Genomic DNA, 24,435 nt, shown 5'->3' with positions numbered 1-24,435 from the left:
CATTTTATCCGACACAAATCAACAGAAAAATATTCTAAAAACAATATCTCCTAGACATCCTCCTGGTAAGTAGCCCCAGGTCTCACAAGATCAAGTACAAATTTCTCAGACCAGCACAGAAGACCTGCATAATCTCTCACCAGTCTTTTCCAATATTACCTACATTGATTCATTGATTCCCTCTTTGTGCTTTGGTCAAACTGACCTACCTGTTGGCCCTTAATCATGATAGCTATATTCTTAAGCCCACCAAACCAGCTACATTTACTTGCCATAGTCCACCGCTCCCTGAGAGTTCCCTAAGTCCTGCCCTTCTTCTAGGATCAAGGACAGACACCATCCAATCCAGGAATCTTGCCTGCTACTCTTGGTCTTTAGTGGAAGGTGCCTCTCCTGGATGGCTAAAGCATGTATTGTCAGCTCCAGTGACAGGGCCCTCATTACGTATCACTGTGCAATCTCGGTAAGCATCAACAGCGCAAACAGCAAACTCTTACAAGGTACAGTTTTAAATTCTAGTTGCTGATATTAGGGAATGAGGAGCACCAATAATGCAATAAATATCAAAGCTTTTCTAAGCAATGCTGGAAAGAATGTAAATGTTCAGAGTTGGCCGCTGTTATTGGCTAAATTGTGTCCCCTCAAAAGACACTGAAGTCCTCACCTCCAGTACCTGTGAATGTGACCTTATTTGGAAATGGGATCTTTGCGGATGATCAAGTTAAGATGAGGTCAGTCGGTGGGCCCTACGTCAGGATGACTGGCGCCCTTATGAAAAAGGGAATTTTGGACACAGACACACACAGGGAGGGAAGGCCACGTGAAAGACTGGAGTTATGCTGCCATGAGCCAAGGAGCCACCAGAACAGACCCTTCCCAAGGGTCTTCCGAGGGAGCATGACCCTGTGTAAACCTTGATCTTGGACTTCTAACCTTCAGACCTGTGAGTCAGTAAGTTTTGTTGTGAAAGCCACTAAGTTTGTGGTACTTTGTTATGGCAGCCCTAGCAATCGAATACAGCCATATCCTGCTAAAAATGTTCTCTTCTGGTTAAGAGTCAGAGAAGTCTTCATTGGACACCCCTGCCCCCAACATCTTGCTGTAGTTCACCCGGAAATATTTCTGGGTAAAATATTTCATAAACATGGAATGTTACAACCCCAGAATTTCCCTGGATATTGGTAATAGCAGAGAGGAATAGAACCAGCCAGAGCCACCAAAACATGGCTGATGAAGACTCTACAATTTAAAATTTAGATTGGTGAAATTGTAGGTAGGGAGAATCACATTAACAAGCATTAAATCTCCGACACAGAGCCCTGATGTGGCCCAGTTTGATGCAGGTGAGCACAGTGGCTGAGCAGGGATGTGGGGCAGAGCCGGGAAGGACATGTCTGCTGACCACTCATGCCATGGTTTGTCTCCACCTTGGGGAGCAGGAATCGATAGTTAGCACTAACCTGACCGTGTTGTAATCCGCTCGGAAGTTATTACACTACATATACGTGGTGTTGGGGTGTACACATTGATGCTTTGTAAAGTGGGTTCTGTTCTCCCTACAGTATTTTGTCGCTTTTATCAAAGTCCCAGGGTAAAAAGATAATCTGCAGATACTGCTAGGGAGAGGAACCTACGTAAAACCGGCTTTATCTGAGAGCGGCGTAAAGGCTCTGGGCCAGGGTGGGCAGCCCTGGCTGGTGGCATCTCTATGAGCAGTGGTTCTCAAATATCCGACAGTTTACTGAGGTGCTTGTTAAGAATAGGGTTCCCGTGTGGGGATGCAACCCTGCGATTCTGATTCAGTGCAGTCTACATTTGTACCTAGCACCTAGGTGCTTCTGGGTGTTTCTGTGTCCAGGTGGCCTCAGTTACATGGCTTCGTGGGACAGCAGTGCTCCGTGAGAGCACTGGCACACCCATAACGTGCCCCCTCCCCTCCTCCACTGTGCATCATACATTTTCACTGGAAAATAGTAAAAACGCCGGTAGAGGTCAGTGGCGGGGGGAAGCTGAGGCTGCATGAACGGCGGGAGGCGAGGAATCCCACAGAGCTGCGGGGCGCCCAGCCACAGCGGTCATCGCTTGTGGCCTTCTCGCCCTCGCTCACAGGAGAACCGCAGGCCACTCACGGTTCCACAGGGAACAATCACTGAGTTCGCTGCACCCAGGCTTTCTAAAATTTTGTCTTTCCTTCAGGAACTCTTTACGATTCTGCATAACAGACATCCTCCCGTGAGAGACAGAGACGGAAATGACTGCAGAGTAATCAAATGGAGTGTTGATATTTTGTGTATAAAATTTCTTTTAAGTTCTCCTATTTGGAGCGGACGCCCCTTTTGAAGAAACGCTAGTAGCCGCCGTCATCTCGCTGGTTGCTCTGCTGACTGTGAGTGCAGGGATGAAGGGGGGATGGCATCGGTCATCCTCAGATGAGGAGACAGAAAGGAATCTGCCACAGAGGAGCGTGCGGGACCTGGTGCAGAGGTACAGGCAGAGATTCAGGCCAGGGGACTGACCGGACACCTGCCCCTTTCCTCGTCTGTTAGCAAGAAGCTAGCCTTTAAAAAAATTGTAGTAAAATACACACAACAAAGCTAGCGTTTTGATTAAACCTTGTGTTTGCCTGGCTTGGATAAAGAACGTTCCCTTAGAGACACCTCCTGTTGCAACGTGTTTGCCACTTCGAAAGTGGTTGCCTTCCTCTCCGAATAGGTGCGTTGGGGGCACGCTCAGGTTGGAGGGGCAAGCACAGGGGTGCCTTCTGTGTGTAGGGTGCAAAGCAACTTCCACGTCAAGTTAATAAAGTCGGATTCCCGGTAGTAGAGATATCTTATTGCTGTGATCCCATTAACTCTGACATTTCACTGTTCTATTTTTGGAAACTTTCTTACTATCAAAATCCAGCAAAGCTTAACAGCTGCCGAGAGCCTACAAAATAAAAAGAAATGGCTTTGGTCTTTCTGGATTGAATTTTTCTTTTTTTGGCCTCTTTTTCCCTTTGGGCTTCAGCTAGTTTTTCCACCACAAGGGCTGACGTCAATGCTGTCACCATGAACAGGGACCAGCTAGGCTTGGTTGGGGACAAGGAGCCTACTGGACCTTCCCCACACAGCGTGGGGGCAGGTCCTGCATGGTGCGGTGACAACAGACCAATTGGAGCATTTTTTTTTTAAAGGACAAGCAGAGGGCTCATCCGTCACATGCTCACTCCTCTACCGGTATTCAAACCGTCTTTTGTCCTGTGTGCAAAAGGAGGCCGGGACCGAAAGCTGTCAAAAAATGCATTGAACAGAGTTTTCCACTTACTTCCATAAAACAAATCCCCAGCCAAACAAAGGCAAAATCCTCTAGCCCATGATTAAAAGTTAAATTTTCATTCAGGCCTTTGGAACTGACTGAGGCTTGGCCACGGTGCAAAATAGATGCCAAAGTTCTGTCTCCTTTTTTCCCAAGCCCGTGGAGACAGGTTGGTGACAATGTCCCAATTCCTGTAGGTCTGGAGGAGGGAGTGAAGGTGTCCATGAGCTGCTTCTTATTCTCCAGAGGGAGGAGGTCGAGTCCCTGTGCTGACGAGGTGCTGGGGGATGTTGTGGCGTGATTCTGGCACAACGGCAGAGAATTGTACCTGTGGCTGCCACTCCAGGTGCCACTGAAACTCTCCATCACGCCACCTTTGGCTTATGGGCTGTGAGTTGGCCTCTTCTTAAATTCTTTCTATTAATAGAATAATCTGTGTGATTATTCACAGTGTGTAAAAATCAGCATAATTCCTGTGTGTTAAGGGTGGGGAGATGACACAGAGCTGTATGTATGTGATCGAGGCAGTGTTTGAGACTGTTCAGATTCCTAATAAGAAAAATGTTGGGATTGAGGGAAGGGAAAATCTTCCTAAAACTTCAGTGCCTTCTAGGACAAGCCCCTCTGTGTGTTCTGCCAAGGAACAGAGAGAACCCCTGCACTAGAGGCTTTCAAAGTATAGCAAAGTCTAAGAGGCACAAGGCCAAGCTTTGCTGTGTTCCTCAGCATCTACTGCTGTTCTTCTCAGAACGTTCTTTCTCTAGATCAACATGAGCTACCGATTCCTGCCTGTGCGAGGAGCCACATACCTAGGCCTGACCTCACTCCTGCATCTTGACTTACTGACATCTCTATATAAGTCACAAAGCCTTTTCCAAACTCACGTATCTGAAGTAGAATTATTGCTGTCCCCTGTTGATCTATGCTCCTTTCCCAGCTATCACGCTTCTTAGAGATGCCGTCATTCTCCCAGCCTTCTAGATGCAAATCCTCAGAGTCAGTCATCCTTGAATTTCCTATCTCTGTCATCATTTGTAGCTATTCAGTCACCAAGCGTTACTGAACACGGCCTTGACGCCTTTCCCTGTGTGCTCCCTCCCCACACCCCTTATAATAACCCTGCCCATGACTCACCTCCTCCCACCCAGAACACTCTTAGCTGGTTTCCCCACCACAGGAACCAATCTTCCCTGCCAGAATAAGCTTCCTAAAACAACATTTGGAGACTTCATCTCATCACATACTGGCAGTGTGATTCTGAGAAAGTTATCTAACATTTCTGAGCCTCAGTTTTCCTCATCAATAAAACGGAAATAACACCCACATCACCAGGATACTAAAGAAGTATGTGTCAAATATTTTATAAAGACTTCCCAAGATGCATGATATGATTATTTAGGGTGACATTATTTTGCCCACTGTTGTCCCCAAATAATTTCTGGTTTCCATTATGATGAACTGATCTGGTCACGTCCCATAATCAAGAATTAAGCAGCTGAAGAGTTGCAAAGAGCTTTCACTCAGTGCAGTCACTGTTTCAACGAGCAGTAAGAGGTCAATGAAAACATGCTGGTCCCACATGTCTCATGTCCCAAATGAACAGCCACGTATCACGTAATCTGATTCTCAAAACGGATCTATCCTGTTTCTCCCAACTACCACTTCCCCTTCTCTGTCTCCTCATTGGCAATTTTCTGTCTTCCGCCCCTCTTCCTCCCCATTTCCATACCTCTATTCCCATGAGATGGAAAATCTTAAGATGCTGTTTTTATGAGATCTCTGATTTTCTTTTTCTGAAATAGTCTGAACCACTTATTTATAATGCTTAATTATATCACCTTTTGTATTATTCACTAGTTATTTCATCTAGTGATGTTTTATATTCCCAACCACTGAAATCAGAATTTAAATTGCCTTTTTGATTGTTGCAGCTTATAGCACATGGAAGTGCTCAATGAACCCATGATTGATTTATGAGGGTATCAAGCATGCATTAATCACATACTTGTGTGATAGCCAGTATGTATTCACATGTGCATTTTCTTCCTATAGTTCAATTTGTGTAAGTTTTAGCTTTTCTCTTTCTTTTTCTTTTTTCTTTGAGACAGAGTCTCTCTCTGTTGCCCAGGCTAGAGTGCCATGGCATCAGCCTAGCTCACAGCAGCCTCCAATTCCTGGGCTCAAGTGATCTTCCGGCTTCAGCCTCCCGAGTAAGGGGGACTACAGGTGCACGCCACTACGCCTGGCTAATTTTTTCTATTTTTAGTTGCCTGGCCAATTTTTTCTATTTTTAGTAGAGATGGGATCTCACTCTTGCTCAGGCTGGTCTCAAACTCCTGACCTCAAGCAATCCTCCCAACTTGGCCTCCCAAAGTGCTAGGATTACAGGTGTGAGCCACCACACCCAGCCCAGTTTTAGCTTTTCAACTAAGCTGAAAACTCCTTCTAGGCAGGCATCTATCCTTTTATCAGTGCTCTATCAATGCTAACACATGGTAGGTGTTGTAGAAACTTGCCACGTTCCTTAAACAAAATAACAACTGTTTATTGAGTACTCACTAAATGTTCACCACAGCTCTAAGTCTTTAAATACTTCACATGAAACAGGTATTTATTATAACAACCACTCTGTTGTATGGGCTTCATAACGTCAAGTTATATGGGAGGAAATTGAGATCTCACAGGTAGTAAATGGCAGAGCCAGGATTCAAATTCAGGTTTGCGTGACTTCAAAGAACATGCTCATGATCATTCCCTGGCCCTGACCCTCATTCTTCCCCATTTTCATAGTCTGCAAGAGACACGGCTAGAAGGAAGCCTCATTTTATATTTTAATACATTTTCCTGGCTATTCATATTTTTAGTGAGTATTTGTCCTCTAGCTAAAGATGGATTATTTATTCTCTCTGAACCTTGTCTCGTTTTATTTGGGCCAATTGCTAGTTATTGTAGACATAGTCTCTTTGACAATGAATCTTCTCAAAAGGCAACATTCAATAAAGTATGAGAAGAGAAGAACTATAAATTATAGAGTGAGTTCATTTGCATCTCTATGGAAGCTTCAGACTCTGGAAGAAAATCCCCCGTATTTCTCTTGCTCTTTAACTTTATTATCTCTCATATCAAAGGTGAAAGCAGATTGTATTTTCCAAAGATGGTGATGCTATCTCCCGCCCCACGTGAGAACTCTGACATTCCTCCATCGAGGAGTGTTCTCTCCCCTCCAACCCAGGCAGGCCTTCATGGCTGCCTTGACAAATACAGTACAGGCTGAGTATCCCTAATCTGAAAACATCCAAAATCCAACAGTACTTCTGCTCCCAAGCACTTTGGATAAGGGATATTCAACCTTCATGGCAGAAGTAACCAGTGTGACTTCCAAAGTTAGGTCACAAAAATGCCACATACTTCTGGCAGAATGTGCACTCTTGGAAGCCCACGTCTGAGTTGTAAGGAAGCCCAAGCAGTCCATGAAGAGGTCCACAGAGTGAAGGACCAGGGCCCTGACTCAGAGTCCGTCTGAGCGCTCAGCCAACAGCCAGCACCACCTTGCTAGCCACGCGAGTGAACCATCTTCAGGGTGGATTTGCTAGTCCTCAGTTCAGCACTGCATGGGGCAGAGATGAGCCCTGCCCAAATGGCAGATTTGTGAGCAAAATAAATGACTGTTGTTTTAAGTCCTACATTTTGGGGGTATTATGTAGCAATTGATAAGTAGACCACAGGTCATGCAAATTCTCTTTGTCCAAAAGCAAGGTAAGCCACTACCACGGAGTTGAAGTTAAGCACTGTTCGGTGTTTGTTCCTCTTTTCCCTGCTCCAGGGCTGCCTTAGAGTGGATGCGTCAGCAGTCCCGGTGGTCCCTTCATGTGGAGGGAGCTCCATTAGCCTGTCACTGGGACCTCCCCCTCCAGTCCCCCTGCTTCTCTGCCCCACTTGATGGGTAACTTTGGGAAACAGAACTGGAAATGCTTGGCTCACCGTCCCCCAGCTTTCTCCTTGGGCCTTCCCTGCCTGCAGAGAGCCTGTGCTCTGCCCTGCTCTTGGAGCTAAGCCTAGCAGAAAAGGCCCTGCCCCATGCTGGGCAGCTGATGCTCTCCAGCCCTGCGACAGGGTCAGCGTGTCTGTGTGGCTCTGGCTTTCAGCACTAGGAAGCCCTGGTCACTGCTCTGCTAAAAGCCGCATTCTCAACCTTAGCCTGTAATCAAAAGCAAAGCTGGCATTTAGAAACTCTCATCTGACAGAATTGTTCCAAACCAAATAGAGCAAAAGCTGGTGTCAGTTTTTAATCTATATTGAATTTTAAAAATGGATCATGGCTTATTAAAGTGCTAAGAACATTTCCAGCAGGACTGGAATACAGTACCAGGCTGGGTTATGTGATAAGTGCTAAACTTTATATTTGAGAAGAAGAATACAAATTCTAATATTTAAGTCATTTCAGGAAAATACAGAGACTTGGTCATGTTTAAAAGGCACTGCAGTCCTCTACTCCCAATGCTTTTATTATAAATGTAATTTTTTTTGAAGAGGAAGTAGGGAACATCGGTCTTGATCTGTGGAATAATTCAAATGGCATCCTTACGTGTGCTGGTTTCACTGAACACGCCTGCCTCTTGGGGTGACCAAAAACGGAGACCGAGGGCAGAGTTCAGAATAATTTTAAATGCTTGGAAGGTGTTCACATTTAGATTTCCTTCCAAGTGCTAGGTTTAGGACCTGATCCAATTCAGCAAAGAGGGGAAGGCCCACCAGGCCGCCAAGCCCCAGTTTACTCCTCCCTTGCCAACTGTGGAGACAGAGGTGTCTGCCGCCGACCCACCCAACTGACGTGCCAGAGCAGGAGAAGGGGTGAAGGGTGACTCGCGCTGCCTTCCCTCTGTCCCAGGCATTGGTCAGTATTTGAGCGTTTCACCCTCTCTCAATCCTAGTGGGGCTAAGGAGAAGGACTGAGCTATAGTGAAAAACATCGGGAAGTTTTCCAAAGCTGCACCACCCTTCCTCCTCATCCAGATGTGCTGTTGAACGGTATTTGAAAGGTATCTGCTGGCAATCTTGTCTTCCCCTAATTTTCTAATGGCAAGGAAGAAAAGTCGTGTGTGTGTGTCTGTGTGTGTGTGTGTGTCTGGGAAGTGGAAAGAAAGTGAGCAAAGCTGGGAGGCAGGTGCCACCTCTCCGTCCCTATATGTCTCCCCTCTCTTCTGCTCTTTTCTTGGCCTCCACACTGGCACCTCTGACCCCTTGCTAGACACTCCCCGCCTCTATGTCTCTGACAAGTCTTTGTCTCCTTCGAGAAAGTGTAATTACTGTGGCACTCACACAAGAGTGCTACACCCAGTGGTGTCTGGAAATAGATTTCTTTTTTATCATATAAGGTGTGAGTTGGGGGTGGATATTGTCATTTACTAGGTCAGGCCCAAGGATGCTAAGTGTACTGCAATGTGTAGGACAGTCAACTCCAAAATATCACAGCTTTCACATTGAGAAACTGAAACCACCCTTTAGAAATCAACAAAAGGGTACAAGGTGAGAACCATGGTAAGGGCCTAAAATTCTGGGAAGGCACAGGCCTAGCTAAAAATAAAGATTGATAATAATCAGCCACTATCCCCCTATTTGCTTCTCTATAATTGCTACTCTGGAGTCATATAGCTGGTGGTCACGAAGATTCTTAACTTTCTCTGTAGATAACATCTCCTTTTTGAAACCTAAAGGTAGTTACTGAGATATCTGCCAGGCCACCCTTCTCCCCCCCGACATTCCAGTGGACTGGCTGACCCACCCAGACCAGTGGCCATACCAAGAAACTGGCTCAACTGGAATTGTGACCCCAACCCAGGAACTGACTCAACACAAGAAGATGATTTCTACACCCCTATAATTTTTCCCTGAACCTAACCAATTAGAAAACCCAATTGCCTAATCCTTTGCCCACCAAACTATCCTTAAAACCCCATCTCCCAAATTCTAAGGTAGGTAGATTTGAGAAATTCCTCCCAGCTCCCTGCTTAGCGCTCTGCAGAATTAAACCCTTCCTCAGTTGCAGCCCTGACTGCCTCAGTGTACTGGCTCTTCTGTGTGTAGCAGGCAATACAACCCCGTTGGGTGGCGGCAAAACACCGAGCTAGGAGCTTAATATAGACACTTACATTTTCATAGGAGACTTAAGATACGGTCTGAAAATCAATTGACAATAAATAGATAACATACACTGAGCCCTTACTATGGTCAATGCTGGACACATAGATTTATATGGATTATCCCATTTGATGCTTGCCACAACCTCATTTTACTGTTGAGGAAGATGAGTCCCAGAGAAGTAAGAAACTTGCTCAAGGTAGCTAATAAAAGGTGGAGCCTAGATTCGTACTCACGTCCTAAGTTTTAATCATCATCCTAAAGCAATAGCAAAGCCTCTCTTCGTGTTGGATCTTCATTTAAAGCTAAAAAATAAGATATTCTGGGGCAGAGGGACTTATGGAAACTTTGAAAACCACAGCTACTTCGTAGCTGCCTATGCATGAGATCAACCTAGGAGTGGAGAAAGAACTTATTTTCTAAGTAGAAGTGGAAAGAAGGATCTAGAATTAAAAGAAGTATTCCAGCGAATTCGGTCCTTTGCAAACGTTTTGTCTTGGATTCCTTTGTGTTTCCATGAGGTCATAATTCATTTTGGTAGACCCCAGAGAAGAGCAGTGGACTCTAGTCCAGGTCTGCTGGGTGCTGAAGCGTAACCACCATGTGGCCGCCTAGATTTCAGGGGAAGGTTGACAGAGAGCAGGAACGATACCAGCGCTGCAAGCTGACTTCCCTGCCTCAGTAGGACTGGTATGGGCTCATTTAAAGAAAATATTATCAACGGAATGATTGGGGTTCTCCTTCCCTGCCTCCCCTCCTCAGTTCTGACCCATAGCAAAGTCGGAGAGAAGAGGGGGTCCTTGGTAAGATGGGGGCGGGAGGAGGGTGTGAGAGAGAGACAGAGGAGGGAGAGGGAAAGAGAGAATACTCTGTAGTTTTGTTATAAGGGAGCTATATTTCAATATAAGAAAATGTGCTTATTCTGGAGGTTTCTAATGCTGGATTAGGTGGGCCATTTATCTTCATTCCCTCCTGAGACATTTAGGAGCTAAATACTTCATGGGGTCAGCTGACTGACTCAGAGCTTGAATTAATGGTTGAGACAAAGATGTAGAACCCTTGAGGGAAAGTACAGGCAAGAGAGACTAAGAGAACCACAGAGGGAGAGGGGTAACAAGATAGAGAAGGAAGAAGACCAGGGAAAAGGGGCCCGCCCACAGCAGGGGAGAGGAGAGTGGCAGAGACGGAGAAAGGAGGGGCATGTGGGAGAGCCCTCCATGCGCGTGGCCACAGAGTCCTGCCATTTTCCTCTCTGGAATAGACCAGGCTGTTCTGCCTTCCCCGATATTAGGGGCCCGGCCCCCACAGTAGCTATAGAGACAGACACACAGGCACCCACGTATGCATACACATCCATAAGAAAAAATTGAAGGACAAACACCACAGTGATTCTTTTTTAGAGTACTTATTTTGGGGTGGTAGGACTTGCTGTTTATCTTTTCCCATTTTCTGGTCGTGATCTTTTTTATTTTTCTATAATGTGCACATTTCACCTGTGAAATTAGAAAAGTATTTTATATTGCTACTCGATAGTGGTTAAAGATAAACTGTGAGATATACGCTGAGAAGAAAAGTCTCTTAAAAATTTCTTTTCCAGGGAAAATTCTTCGAAGAGAAATGGAAAATTATGAACATGTGTTCTCGGATCACAAATCTGAGTCCCTCGTGTGGAGAATGACACGTAGAGACGGCACTCACGGGAACACCGGGTCCTGGCTGCCTTATTTGCCTTTCATATCTGTGATCACAACATAGCAATTGTGAAACAAGACCTGCGGCTTTATATAGCATTCATATCACATGCACCAAAAATGTAAGTGCTCATTTATATTTTAAAAACGGCATTTTCTCTAACTTTCAATCAGAGCCTGGAATAGAAAATGTTTCTTCCTTATAGGTCATGTTAATTAATAAAATATATTTTCCATTTGGGGATGTAGAGGAAAAACAAAATCTCAGGACTCCCGAATTCATGATGCTAAAAGGCGAGTTAGACCTGGGAACTGGGACGTGCAGCGCTGCCACCTTTTCCCCAGAGGAATAGCTGTAATTTCACAACCCTGTGTCATTATGTTATGCACAAACCAGGGTCCCACTATGACAAAGGCCTCTTGCCTCTCAGATGGCCTTGTCCTCACAGATTGTTTACAAGTAAATTCCTCATTAGCCCCTAAACCTTTCACAGATGTATAGCCCACCATAAAGCAAGTGTATGCCAATTATAACCTCAGGACTACAACCTAAGTAAATTCTTTTTTTTTTTTTCTCTAGACAGAGTCTCACTCTACTGCCCTGAGTAGAGTGCCGTGGTGTCAGCCTAGCTCACGGCAACCTTGAACTCCTGGGCTCAAGCCATCCTTCTGGCTCAGCCTCCCAAGTGGCTGGGACTGCAGGTATGCGGCACCATGCCCAGCTAATTTTTTCTACATATTTTTAGTTGTCCAGCTAATTTCTTTCTATTTTTAGTAGAGATGGGGTCTCACTTTTGCTCAGGCTGGTCTTGAACTTCTGACTTGAGGGGTCTCACTCTTGCTCAGGCTGGTCTTGAACTCCTGACCTTGAGTTATCCTCCCTCCTTGGCCTCCCAGAGTGCTAGGATTACAGGCGTGAGCCACGGCGCCCAGCCACCTAAGTAAATTCTTAAACTTGGGTTCTGTTGAGTCTCACGCTGGCAATGTGGACTGCAAGCTTATCTCCAGCGATGTAGAAAAAGGACAAGATCAATCACTCCTCTGCCTAACCTGAGACAGCTACATAATGGACTTTTTCCTCCATTCCCTTTTTTATTTTTTTCATATCTTCACCTTCTCTTATGTAAAATGTAGATTTACTGGGCCCTAATCAGAGCCTCACCAGAATGTAACTACTGCCCATCCGTCCTCCTTTTTCCTTCTGTGAACACTCTCCCCTTAAATATTGAGCCCCCAAACTCCTCTTTGGAGAGCCTAGGTCACAGGTGCTTCTGTGGTTTGTGCTTTTCTGGGGCACATTTCAACCTTTGGCTTAATAAACCTCAACTGATTGTGATTCTCATCTCAGTCACTTATTATTTGGGTTATCAGGGGAAATGCTGTACATCAAGCAGCAATACCAGCAAAACTGCTTTACTCTGGCATGTTTTGATCGAGAAGAATTTGGAAAAACATCTAAATATAGCAGAGACATGCAACTTAAAACTCAAGCACCATTTTAAACCCTCTTTTGCAGTTAACTCAAATAGATCTCCCTAACAAGAGCTAAAAATAGCAGGAGGAAAAAAAAGAATAGACAATGACTTTTCATATCACTCCCTGCAGGCATTTTCAGTGACAATGAACATGACCTTCCAGAGCCATCCTAGAGAGCAGAATAAAGGCTGGCATTTTACTTCCCACTCTGATTTACTGCCCGTTTTGTATGATGTGCTCTCCATTTTGCCATTTTTGCTGATTGCTATGGATAAGCTGTTTTGCTGGGCTGGGTTTTTATTTTTCCTATTTTGTTTTACATCAAAAAAAAGGACAAAGCACTGTACTGCTTCTAGAGTCAGGAACCATAGGTATTATAAAATAAATAAAAATAAGTATTCAATTCATTATTCACATCAAGGTCAGAGCCCATCTTACTTTGTCCAGGTCACTGTTAACTGATGGGCTTCTACAAATTCACCAGGGGACAAATAGAAACACACGAGGCCTCTGCTTTATAGAGATGATACCTGCCCCTTAAAGAGAGCAGAGGGAGGCAGATTTTGATCTGCACATTCTAGTGCACATTAGAGGAAAACATGGAATGTGCTGGAAAGAATTGATGCAGGGGGTGTGGTTTAGGGGGTGCCAATAAGCAGAATAACAAAATGTGAGGGAAGAAAATGTATAAGTTGTTTTGTAATTTTTGAAAATTTCCTTTACAATAATCTTGAATTTCTTCTAGAGAAAAACTTTTCATTGCCCAGGGTAAGGGTGCTGGCTCAATCTATCCTTGCTTCTTTCCAGTGGTAGAGGGACATAGCTTAACTTACTAGCTGTGCAACTTAGTGCAAATGACTTGACCACTCGGTGCCTCACCTTCCCCAGCTATATAAACAAGAACAATAATAATACCTGGTGTTGCCTGTGAGCATTAAATGAGATAATATAGTAAGGTATTTAGAATAGTTCCTGACATATAGTAAACCCTCTATATAATTTTAAGCCATTGTTTTTATTATTTAATGTTTTAAAAATTTAACTATTTTACTTTCTGGATCAAAGATAGAATATACAGTCATGGAGACAATGATTAAGAATGTTTAAAATTGTGCCTCTCATAATTTCTAGGACATAAACTTGCCCTCACTATAATAAACAGAACTGGCCGGGCACAGTAGCTCATGCCTGTAATCCTAGCACTCTGGGAGGCCGAGGCGGGTGGATTGTTTGAGCTCAGGACCAGCCTGAGCAAGAGTGAGACCCCGTCTCTACTAAAAATAGAAGAAATTAATCAAACAACTAAAAATATATAGAAAAAACTAGCTGGGCATGGTGGTGCATGCCTGTAGTCCCAGCTACTCGGGAGGCTGAGGCAGGATTGCTTAAGCCCAGGAATTTGAGGTTGCTGTGAGCTAGGATGATGCCACGGCATTCTAGCCCAGGCAACACAGTGAGACTCTGTCTCAAAAAATAAATAAATAAATAAATAAACAGAACTGAGAGATGCTTCTAGAATATTATATGGCCCCCATCTCCTCTTGTAACATCTTGTTAAGTATTTCAAATGATTTCAGTGGAAACCCGCGGGTTTGGGTTTGATCGTGGTTCCTTTTTACTATGCTGTTCTCCTCCTGTTGGTTTCTAGGACCTCTCTGGAATTTTCCAGAACCTGACTTGTCCCTGTTGAAAGAGCTTCACCAAGACCCCTTAAGGAACAGGACTCTGTTTCACCCCTAGCTTGTCTGAGCCGAGGCCTGTGTCCTCACCCTCCCTCCTGTCTCCTGGGAAAGGGTCCTGGTAAGGTGTGTCGTTCCTCAGGGGGCAGCCAGTCAGCTGACTGCAGTGGGTCTTAGCCTGAGTCCTGTCCCACTCTGCATCCCGGCTCCATGGTGCTTTCTTGGAGACTGACTTCTCCCCAGCAGCTTCAGATCTCTAGTATTTTCTCAGTCACTCGGCTCTACCGATTTAGCATTGCTAATCATTCTCTGAAGCAAAACTCCGTTTCTTTGATCATTTGAGTTGCTTTTCTCTGCTCTCATCCTAATTTGTTTCTCTACTTCTAGACCTGAGGTAGACAGACATCCCTTAACATGAAATTAGTTATAATTTGCTAGTGAAATTTTTCTGTCAAAGGCTTAAAAATGAATTTTACGAAATCACTTTTTATTTTTTCCAAATGGAAATGCTAGAAGTCTTTTCATTATAGAAAACATTAACTTAATGCTGCCTGACTCAGTCTGGCTAAAGCCATAAGAAAGTAACAATTTTTGCCGGTGAAGAAACTATCTCTAGGCAGGCTAATAGCTCTGATCTATTCACTCATTTATGCATTCATTCAGCCAGCCAATGTTTATTGAGCATCTACTATGTGCCAGGTGCTGGGAATACCAAAATAAACATGCATTCTCCACTCAAAAAGTAGAGAAGACAGTAAGCTGAACAACAGAAAGTTACTGTAAGAAGACTTAGTGAGCATTTGTGCAAAGTGCCACGTGGATACTGAAGGAGCGACTTCTTGCCTTGGCACCTTGTGGGTGAGCAGGCAGAGATGTGGGTGGGACAGATGCAAGGGATGGCCCTGTTCCTTCACTGTTGCAGCTGCCACAGCCTCTAATATAACCTCTGTGATGTTCTCAACTCAATTGTTGGGTACGAATCACTCATCTGTGTGGGTGAGGAAGCTTTAAGGACACGGGAAAGGGACAAATGGATAATCAAATAAAGACAAACAGCTTCAAATTGCTGTCAAGGGATGGACAGAAAGACATCCCAGAAACTACATCCACATTGCAGCTGTTCCGTGGACACAGTATCAGCCATCCTTGAAAAGCAGGAAACCCTCAGTATTTGCTCTTGCACACAGCAATGCACAGGTCTTCATTTGCACACTCACCAGACACTGGGTTGGGCTTTCTGGAAGTTCAGAGTGGTGCTAGAAATAATTGTTGATTCAGAGTAAGAATAAATGTTGGGCCAGTGTCAGAGCAGGTCTAAAGTCAGCAAGGCAGCTAGTGTCCTTCACAGAAAGCCATCTGGCCTAGTGATGAAGCTCACTCCCTGCAGTCAGAGGAGCCAGGTCTGAAATTCGCCTTTGTCACCGTCCCTTAAGGAAGTTCATACATCTTTCAACAGATCAGGAAACTGAGCTGCAGATCAGGGCACTTTAAAAATGAGACAGTACATTTATTGTGATAGGGGAAGGTGAATGTCATAGGTCAGCAGCACAGTTAAGGTAAAAGGCATGTATTTTTAACATTGTTGATGTTATTTACAATTCTAAAAAGAGGTCTCTTTTTTTCCCTCTGTCTCTTTAAGACAATTTCTTTCCTCCCTCTTCACTCTCTCTTGCCAGGCTCTGTGAGCATCCCTTCCAGGGCCTAATTCCCGTGGAATCTGTCCCTTCTGCCTCTGCGCACTCCAGGTCACACTTGTCCCTGGCAGCACCTTCCAGAGCCTGGACTCAGCTCTGTGAGCCAGTGAGGGTGTCTGAGACTCCCCCTTCCCTTCTCTCTGCATTACACTTTGTGAACACAGACCGCAAGTGAATGCTCTTTCGCATTCTCAATAAAAAATGATTTGAATTTTACTGGATTATTGGGTCTGAGTGAGTGAACCGGAGGCTAGCTGGTTCTATTTTCTGGTAGTCAGAAAGTCTGACTTAGCCTGAGCCTCCTTTGTAAACAGGGACACAGGAAACGCACAGCACTGGAAGCCCCGACCTCTCACTGGCAGGTCACCTCCCTTTCCCCAGCCCCCGCTCGGGGCCTCAGCTTCCTGTTCTGGAAAATACAGGCCAGCCAGTGACTCCTAGGTCCTCCAGCCAGACCTTAGTGAGTCTAGGAGAGCTCTGTTCGCTGACATTCACAACAATGCCACAAAGTGTGCAAGTGTGTTCTTGTTACTATCTATGCATAGGGGTCAAATTGGCAGCTCAAAGCACCTTGGCTCTAATTGGTCCTGGGGGAGGGGTGTGCTTGCCTGCTTCCAAAATGTCCTGAATTACTGCAGGAAATGGCTTCACAGGGCTTGACTTGCGCAGACTAGATTTATTTTATATGCTATACAGCAGCAGTCCCCAACCTGTTTGGCACCAAGGACCACTTTCATGGGTGACAATTTTTCCATGGATGGGGTGGGGGGCAGGGTGGTGGTGGTGGTGATGGTTTTGGGATGATTCGAGAGCATTACATTTATTGTGCACTTTATTTCTATTTCTATTACATTGTCACTTGCCACTCACTGATATGGTTTTGATATGAGTCTGCAAATAATTGATTTATTATGGTCTCTGCAGTCAAACATCTCTGCTAATGATAATCTGTATCTGTAGCCACTCGCCAGCACTAGCATCACTGCCTCAGCTCCACCTCAGATCATCAGGCGTTAGATTCTCATAAGGAGCACAACCTAGATCCCTCGCATGCGCAGTTTACAGTAGGGTTCCTGCTTCTATGAGAATCTAATGCCACCACTGATCTGACAGGAGGAGGAGCTTATGCAGTGTTGTGAGTGATGGGGAGCGGCTATAACTACAGATGAAGCTTCGCTGGCTTGCCCACTGCTTACCTCCTGCTGTGCGGCCCTGTAAGTCAACGGGTACCGGTCTATAGCCCGGGGGTCAGGGACCGCAGCTATACAGTGTTTAAGCATATCACATACAGCTCTCTTTGAAGGGGGAGTGTGTAAGCTCAGGATTCCCGGATGTGAACTAGACCTTCAAGGAAATCATATTGCACCAACATCTCCCATATTATTATATTGCTTCTTTCATCAGCCCATCTTACTTAGACACCCACTGCTTCTCACAATGGCTCTGTAAGGGTGAAATCTATGGCCATTTCAAAGGGCCAAGAAGCTGAGTGATTTGATGGTGGTTACAAAGAAACCCCTAGGAGCCTGCTCTTGATTGTGTGGTAATTTAACTTTCACGCCACACGTGCGGCAGCCAGCAATTCTCTTGCAGGAAGTGCTTATTAATCAAATCAGCCTCATCTTAATCTGAGTACCCAGTAAGGTGACCAGTTCTCTTGGTTTGGCTGGGAATTTTCTGGTTTTAGCACCAAAAGTCCGGTGGCCAAGGAACTCCTCAGTCCTGGGCAAACCAACATGGTCAGTCACCGTAATTCCAGGTTCTCACATTTCACATAAGAACACGTATGGAAGAATCAACATGTGTAATTATTAAAACTGCAGATTTCTGGGGTAAGTGATTCTGGGACAAATGTTTTCCTGACCACGCTAAGAAATACTGGTAAGGACTCTGGACTCTACCCCTGATCAATTAAATTAGAATCTCTTGGAGTGGGATCAAGGCATTCAGATTCTACCTTTAAAGTTCCCTCCCGCTCCAAGAGAACCACCAGTAGATAGAGCAGACACAATGGCGGCTACTATTTACCACTGGATCCACAGTGCTGAATATCTCAGGTGCCACCTGGGTTCAGCCCCTCCAATTTCCACCATTTCCTGTCCTGATACAATAGAAAAATACTTTGGAGTGCAAGGTGGCATCATCTGGCGGAATTGAGGACACTATCACTTCTAGACATAAAACCTAAAGAAACTTTCGGACAAGTGCATAAAGAGATATGTACAAGAATGCTAACTGTAGCTTTGACTGTGATAGCAATACCTGCAGCCGATCTAAATGTCCATCAACAGGAGAGAGGATAAAGTGTGGTGGTACATGCATGCATTGGAATACTATATTGCAGTGAGAATGAGTGAATCAGAGCTACTTAGGCCAACATCAGAACAAAAAGACCATAAGATCTTTCTAAAGTCAGAGGCTACTGTGACTGACTTCTTGGGGACTTGGAGGTTTTGCTTTGGCAAGGCAGGTTATCTTGTAGCAGAGGGCTCCTAGGTGTGTACTAACACCCGTGGCCGTGTTAAAACTGAGTTGCACAGCACAGACACCTCCTGCCAGCTGGTAGAGCTCATTTTGCCTGTTCTTAGGCAACAACTGCCTCGTGGTACAGAAAGAAATCCCCTAAGAGTTACGTAGCGCTGTTGGATATTAAAATCACTGCATTGCAATCCAGAAGTCGCATGGGACATCATTTCAGTCAGGTTCCCAAATCGCATTGCTTTTAAACAGGTGCAAAGTCTGAGGCTGCCTTCTCGTTCATCATTCCCTCTCACCGTCCACAGAGGGCAATGAATCCATTAGAAATGCAGATGTTAGTGTGAGCCCAGGATGTCAAGCTTGTTAATCTTGTTTGGCTTTTCTAGGTTGCTGACAAATGTTTATTTTTAAAATGGGCCACAGAGCTTACCTGGTCCTAGTTTGGCCACGGCATAGAGGAGGTCATAGTTGAGGACTGGCGTGGCATCGCTGATGGGCTGCCAGCCCACAGGCGGAGACGACGGGGGTGAGATGAGAAACTGCTTGGCAGGCTGTGGCGGAGCCAAATGCAGTTTGTCTCCATCAGTCTCTGGAGTCTGCACCTTTCAGACAGAGTGGAAATGAAGACGCTTTATTCATTATGGCTTCAGAGGTGCCATGCGTTGGTACACTAAGATGTACGGTTTATTTTCAGCCTGTGACAAATGAACCAATGAACCCGACTGTAATAATAATTGCTACTTACCACATACCACGTGTTCGGTTTTCTTATTTTGTCCTTAAAACAGTGGATCTCAACCTTTCACATGCATTAGAATCACCCGAGGGGCCTTACTAAAACACAGATCTCTGCACCCCACCCCTGGCATTTCAGATTCGGGGGGTCTGGGATAGGGCCTGAGGGTCTGCCCATCTAACAAGTGCCCAGGGCAGGCTGGTGCTGCTGGTCCCCTGCCCGACCACAGACCTGCCAGACGTTTCTTTCTCTCCTCTCTTTCCTTCCCTTCCTTCCTCTTCTCTCATTCTCTTTTTCTTTCTCTCTCTTTATCCTTCGTTTTCCTCCCCTCCCCTCTTCTTTCCTTTCCTTTTTCATTTTCTTTCCTTCCCCTTCCTTTCATTTTTCCTCCCTCCTTCCCTTCCTTCCTTCCTCCCTCCCTTTCTTCCTTCCTCCCTCTCTCTCTCTCTCTCCCTCTCTCTCTCTTGCTCTTTCCCTTTTTCCCTTCTTCCCTTCCTCCCCCCCTTCCTCCTTTCCTTCTGAGGTAAAATTCACATAATATAAAATTAACTACTTTAAAGTGAGCGATCCAGTGGCAGGTAGCACATTCCCAGGGTTGCACAACTCCCATCTCTATCCAGATCCAAGCCATTTTCATCACGTTACAGGAAATACCACACCCATTAAACAGTTACTACAATTTCTGTTTCCCACCAGCCCCCGGCAACCACCACGCTGCTTTCTGTCTCTATGGATTTATCTGTTCTGACATTTCGTGTAAGTGGAAATATAGAATATGTAAGCTTCTGTGTCTGGCTTCTTTCACTTAGTAAAATGCTTTCAAGGTTCATCCACATTGTAGCATGTATCAATATTTTATTCTCCTTTATGGCTGAATAATACTCCATTGTATGGATATACTACTTGTTTACCCATTTGTCCATTGATGGATATTTGAGTTGTTTCCACCTTTTGTCTGTTGTGGATAGTGCTGCTATGAACATGCATATACATGCATCTGTTTGAGTACCTGTTTTTAGTATCTAGGAGAGGAATTGTTGGGTCAGATGGTAACTCATATTTAACTTTTTAAGGAGCCAAATGAGGTTTTAAAAGATGAGGAAACTGAGGTTTGTCCAAGTCTCACAAATTAGTAGCAGTGGTGGGATTTGAACATGGATATGAGGCCAAAGTCTGTGTTCTTTTCACTGTGCCATCCTCTGTAGAGGCCAAAGTGGAAACAGTACTTATAGATCATTTAGAAGATGGCTCACGGTATCTAGTGATGAGGTGAAGGAGCTAATGGAACATTATGGATATTGATTTTCTATTGCTGTGGACTCCATGAGCATTGCCAAGAATTACCCATCCCTTTTGGAATAGCTAGAATTTATTTTTGGATGAAACAAAACACCAAATTAATTTCCATATATTTGTAACCTTTTCTCATGAATATGAACCATTGGAAAGGTTATACAGTCCACTAAAGCTGTCACATAATTTATGTTTTTAATTATAACCTTGACAGGAAGGTTAGGAGTAGTCATAATTAGATCATTCTTATTATGACTACTAGCTGGCATTTATTGTGCATTTACCAAATGCCAAGCACTTTAACATGCAATAATTCATTTAATCCTCATAACAACAGTAGGGGGCACCTATCATCATCAATCCTACTTTGCTGATGGGAAACTGAGCCCCAGTGAGGTTATGTAACTTGACCAGGTTAGAACCCAGGCTGCCAGCTCTCGAAGCCTGCTTTCTAAACCATTAAGCAGTCCCTGTCCGGGAATCATGATATTTTGCAGTGAACTAATTTATAAACTACAAGCCAATCTGGAATTGAAGGGCTCCATTTACATCTTAGAAAGGTAAAAAAAAAAATAATGTAGGGCAAAAAGAGTAACTTTGGTAAAGAATTATCTTACCTGTGCAAAGTAGAGTTTTAATTTTTTCCCTCTGAACTGAGTTTCATGAAGCTCTATCCTGGCTCGGGCTGCAGATTTAGGATTGCTGAAGTTTATTCGGACGCGTCTGAAACTCTTAAATAGCTGGAACGTCACACAGTCATCATAAGTCCGGAATAGTCCCTCGAATTTTTCCTGATAAAAACAAACACAGAGGGAAATCCATCAGTCATGTGTCTTGCATGATGCCAGATCTGATAACGAGTACCTAAATAAATCGTCTGTTTATAGCATATCGTTAAAATAGAACACGAGTAATGTATTTCTTCATCTGTTGGTCTGTTGCCAAGTGCTAAAAATGCCTGTAGATTCACTGAAGGATTGATAACCTGGGTCTGGGGATCTGTAAAGGACCAGAGAATAGGGTTCAAAGAGCATGAAACCCATGGAAAATTGTGCAAAATGTTGAGTGTTTCTGTTGTGGAAAGGGATCATAGTTGTCATCAGGTTCTCAAAGGAGATCATTATCTCTAAAATATTAAAGCTACTGAGTAAAGCACATGGTAAACATTAGTGATTATCAATCTTAGGGGCACTTTTCTTGCCTAAAAACATGGGATCCCACACCACCCAAAATCCTAGTCAGGCAGCACTGTGTGATGAGTCCTGGTCAATGAAATGTGTATAGAAGACAGAAAAAAGCCCTAAATAATTTCTCAGTTTCTTCCTCTGAATTTTCTTTGTGTTCCAAATGGTACAGGTGTCAGAAACAGGACTCCTCTCACCCTGGGTCCTGAGTGACTGTGTAGAACAGAAACAGCTTTCCCCCTATACCCACCCATCCTACAGCCAACTTTGCTTTGGCAAGGAAAAAATAACCCTCTATTGCATTAAACCACTGAGATCTGGGGATTATTTTATTCCTGCAGCATAGCTGAGCCTATCACAATACAAAACACTAATTTAATAATTTAAATTCAATACACAATTTCAATTCAGCTGAACAAATATCCATTAAGTGCTCACTTTGTACAGGGTGTGGTATCTCTCTAGGCTTTAGGGGGATACAAAGATAAGTATCATATTGTTCTGACCCTCGATGATCTAACAGTCTAACATGAGAGGCACACAAAGACACAAATAAGAGAACACCCAGAAGGTGGGGAAAGGCATAAAAGGAAAATTAGAGAATTTAAAAACATATATATATATATATAAATTAGTACCATCTATCTGGTTCCTCTTAGCCTTAAAAAAAATCCTTATTCTAAGAAAATTAGTGCATGTTAAGCAACTGTGTGTTTTTAATGGAGAAATTGCCACTAAGGAAATGACTTCTCTCTCTATATTTTTTAAAAAAACTAACCTGATTCTTTTAACAGTAAAAGGTATTTTGTCATGAGTACAAGTGGGAATGGAGATGCTACATGAAAGATTCATATTGCAAGATTCATAGAATTTTAACTGGGAATGGACTAAGAGATGATGAATTCAACCTTTCCCTCCTCCTGGTCAGCATTTCACAAGGCAGGACCCTGAGGTCTGCAGAGAGAAGGACCCAGCCACGGGCACATGGACAGTCAGCGGCAGAGCCACGACCATGCCAAAGTCCTAGTGACCCTGACTACAGAGACACTGTCACCTATAAAAGAATCACACTGCTAGATTGACAGGAAAAGCAAGAGATGGAGAGCAATAAGCCGGCCCCGAGCAAAGCGTGACGACATCCAAGAGAATCAGCGCAGCGATGGGGCGTGTAAAACCACTGACTTCTGAGGCTGCTGGACATCCAGATGAACTTGTCTCAGACCTCGAGCCCATGCTTGTGATCCTCCCAAGCCCTGCGGCCCGTTTCTGAGACTCCCAGGCTGTGGCTCTCTGTAGCTCCTCTCATTTCTGAGTCCTGTGGCTGCCACACCCTTTCTCTTTCATACCAATAAATATATCAGTCCAGTCCAAGAACCCCAAAAAATATAGTCAAAACTTTTGTTTTGTTTCGCGACATTTATGGAGTTTTGAGGGGCTCTTTCCTTCCTTTTCAGTCTCTTTTCTTATTCTCCTTTCTCTATGAAAAGCAAAACAAGAATCACTCCTTGTCTTCAGCAGGGCAGTTTTTGTCCTCACCTCTCAAGGTTGGAATCAGCCAGCTCCCGGGCCTGGGTCTCCTGCTATGATTCCAAGAGGGCTCCTTATGAAATTCTTTCCCAACAATACTGTGTTTTCCTGAACAGGAATCTGGATGAATAAAATGCTTTCTGTTTCCTCACAATGAGAGTATTCAGAGCTGCTCAAATCACAGCTCGTGGTTTGATTAGTTTGGGGAGTTTTCAAGGAACTGGAGGAATTAAGAGATTAAAAACTCTTGTTCTATGTAGAGTGTCATATTTTTTAGGACAGAATCCTTGGGTCTCCTTTTGGCTGGTGTGCTTTTCCAGTTCTAGTTTGGGGGTTCTACCTTCCCCATCTCTTCAGGGCCTAAGTGTGGACAGTGAAGGCTAGCCTTTGGGCAAAGGGGTTCTGTTTTCCTTTGAGTCTAATTCCTTGCTTCTCAATTTATATTTCTTCTTTATGCCTCAGTTCATCAGACCTGTTTGGCCTCCAGTGCCTGCATTATGAGCAAGGAACCAAGGAATCCCAGTTTTAGGGTTAGGAGGGGCTGACAACAAACAGCCTATGTGCTGCCTCTGTCATGAGTTAGAGTCACACAGAGACTGATCACAGTCTGGTCACCACTGACCTTCAACAGAGGTCTCCATGCAATTACTATCATGTTGGACCATTGACATAATAAACCTCTCTGATATCCCTTGTTTTGGCCTTAGGCCAACAAGCTAAAAAAAAATAGAGCTCTTGCTCCAAACCTGGGGTGTAGCTCAGAGCAGGGGAGCCAGGGTTCTTACTGGACCATATGGGGCCATAAGTCTGTAATGATAATAATAATAATAATAAACAGCATGTCCTCTCTGTACAGGTCTTTTGGGAACTTGAAGTTGTAGTGGGTGACAGCTGGCCAAGAACTGGGGACTTGCTGGCCATCTCTATTTTTGTTTCTATTAGTGACATTACAAATGCTTCATTTGCTGAGGCAACGGGACACCAGACCAAACTGGTTAGAGGCAGATCAAGCACAGTGAACCCACAGATGAACCCCAAGGTAAAACTGTGCTGTGGAAAGAGCTGGCTGCAGGAGTTCTCACCTGCCGTTACAGCAGACTTTCTACGCTTTGGATGCCAGGTCCCCACTGGGTAGACAGTAATATTTTGTTGTCTTCTGGCTGCCAGTTCTCTCCAGTCTGATATCCCACAAACCCAATAAACTCCTCATTTCCTCGATCGTTAGTTCTCTTTGTAGCCTCT

General features: G+C 44.3%; 1 protein-coding gene across 3 annotated transcripts in view; it reads right to left on the bottom strand.

Moving 5' to 3' along the window:
- Positions 1-24,435, bottom strand: part of RCAN2 (regulator of calcineurin 2) — a 265,183-nt gene that overhangs the window by 4,158 nt on the left and 236,590 nt on the right. For all 3 annotated transcript variants that reach the window (XM_012664676.1, XM_012664675.1, XM_012664677.1), the window contains 2 exons: positions 21,100-21,273; positions 18,884-19,055 (listed from right to left, as the gene is read on the bottom strand). In XM_012664676.1, coding sequence (XP_012520130.1) covers positions 18,884-19,055; positions 21,100-21,273 — 346 coding nt within the window. The remainder of the gene's footprint in view (positions 1-18,883; positions 19,056-21,099; positions 21,274-24,435) is intronic.

The sequence above is a fragment of the Propithecus coquereli genome, unplaced genomic scaffold (genome assembly GCF_000956105.1).
Source record: "Propithecus coquereli isolate 6110/MARCELLA unplaced genomic scaffold, Pcoq_1.0 Scaffold90, whole genome shotgun sequence".
In the NCBI taxonomy this organism is placed as follows: Eukaryota; Metazoa; Chordata; class Mammalia; order Primates; family Indriidae; genus Propithecus; species Propithecus coquereli.
The sequence above is the reverse complement of the archived record's forward strand: the minus strand, read 5'-3'. Positions and strand labels throughout refer to the sequence as shown.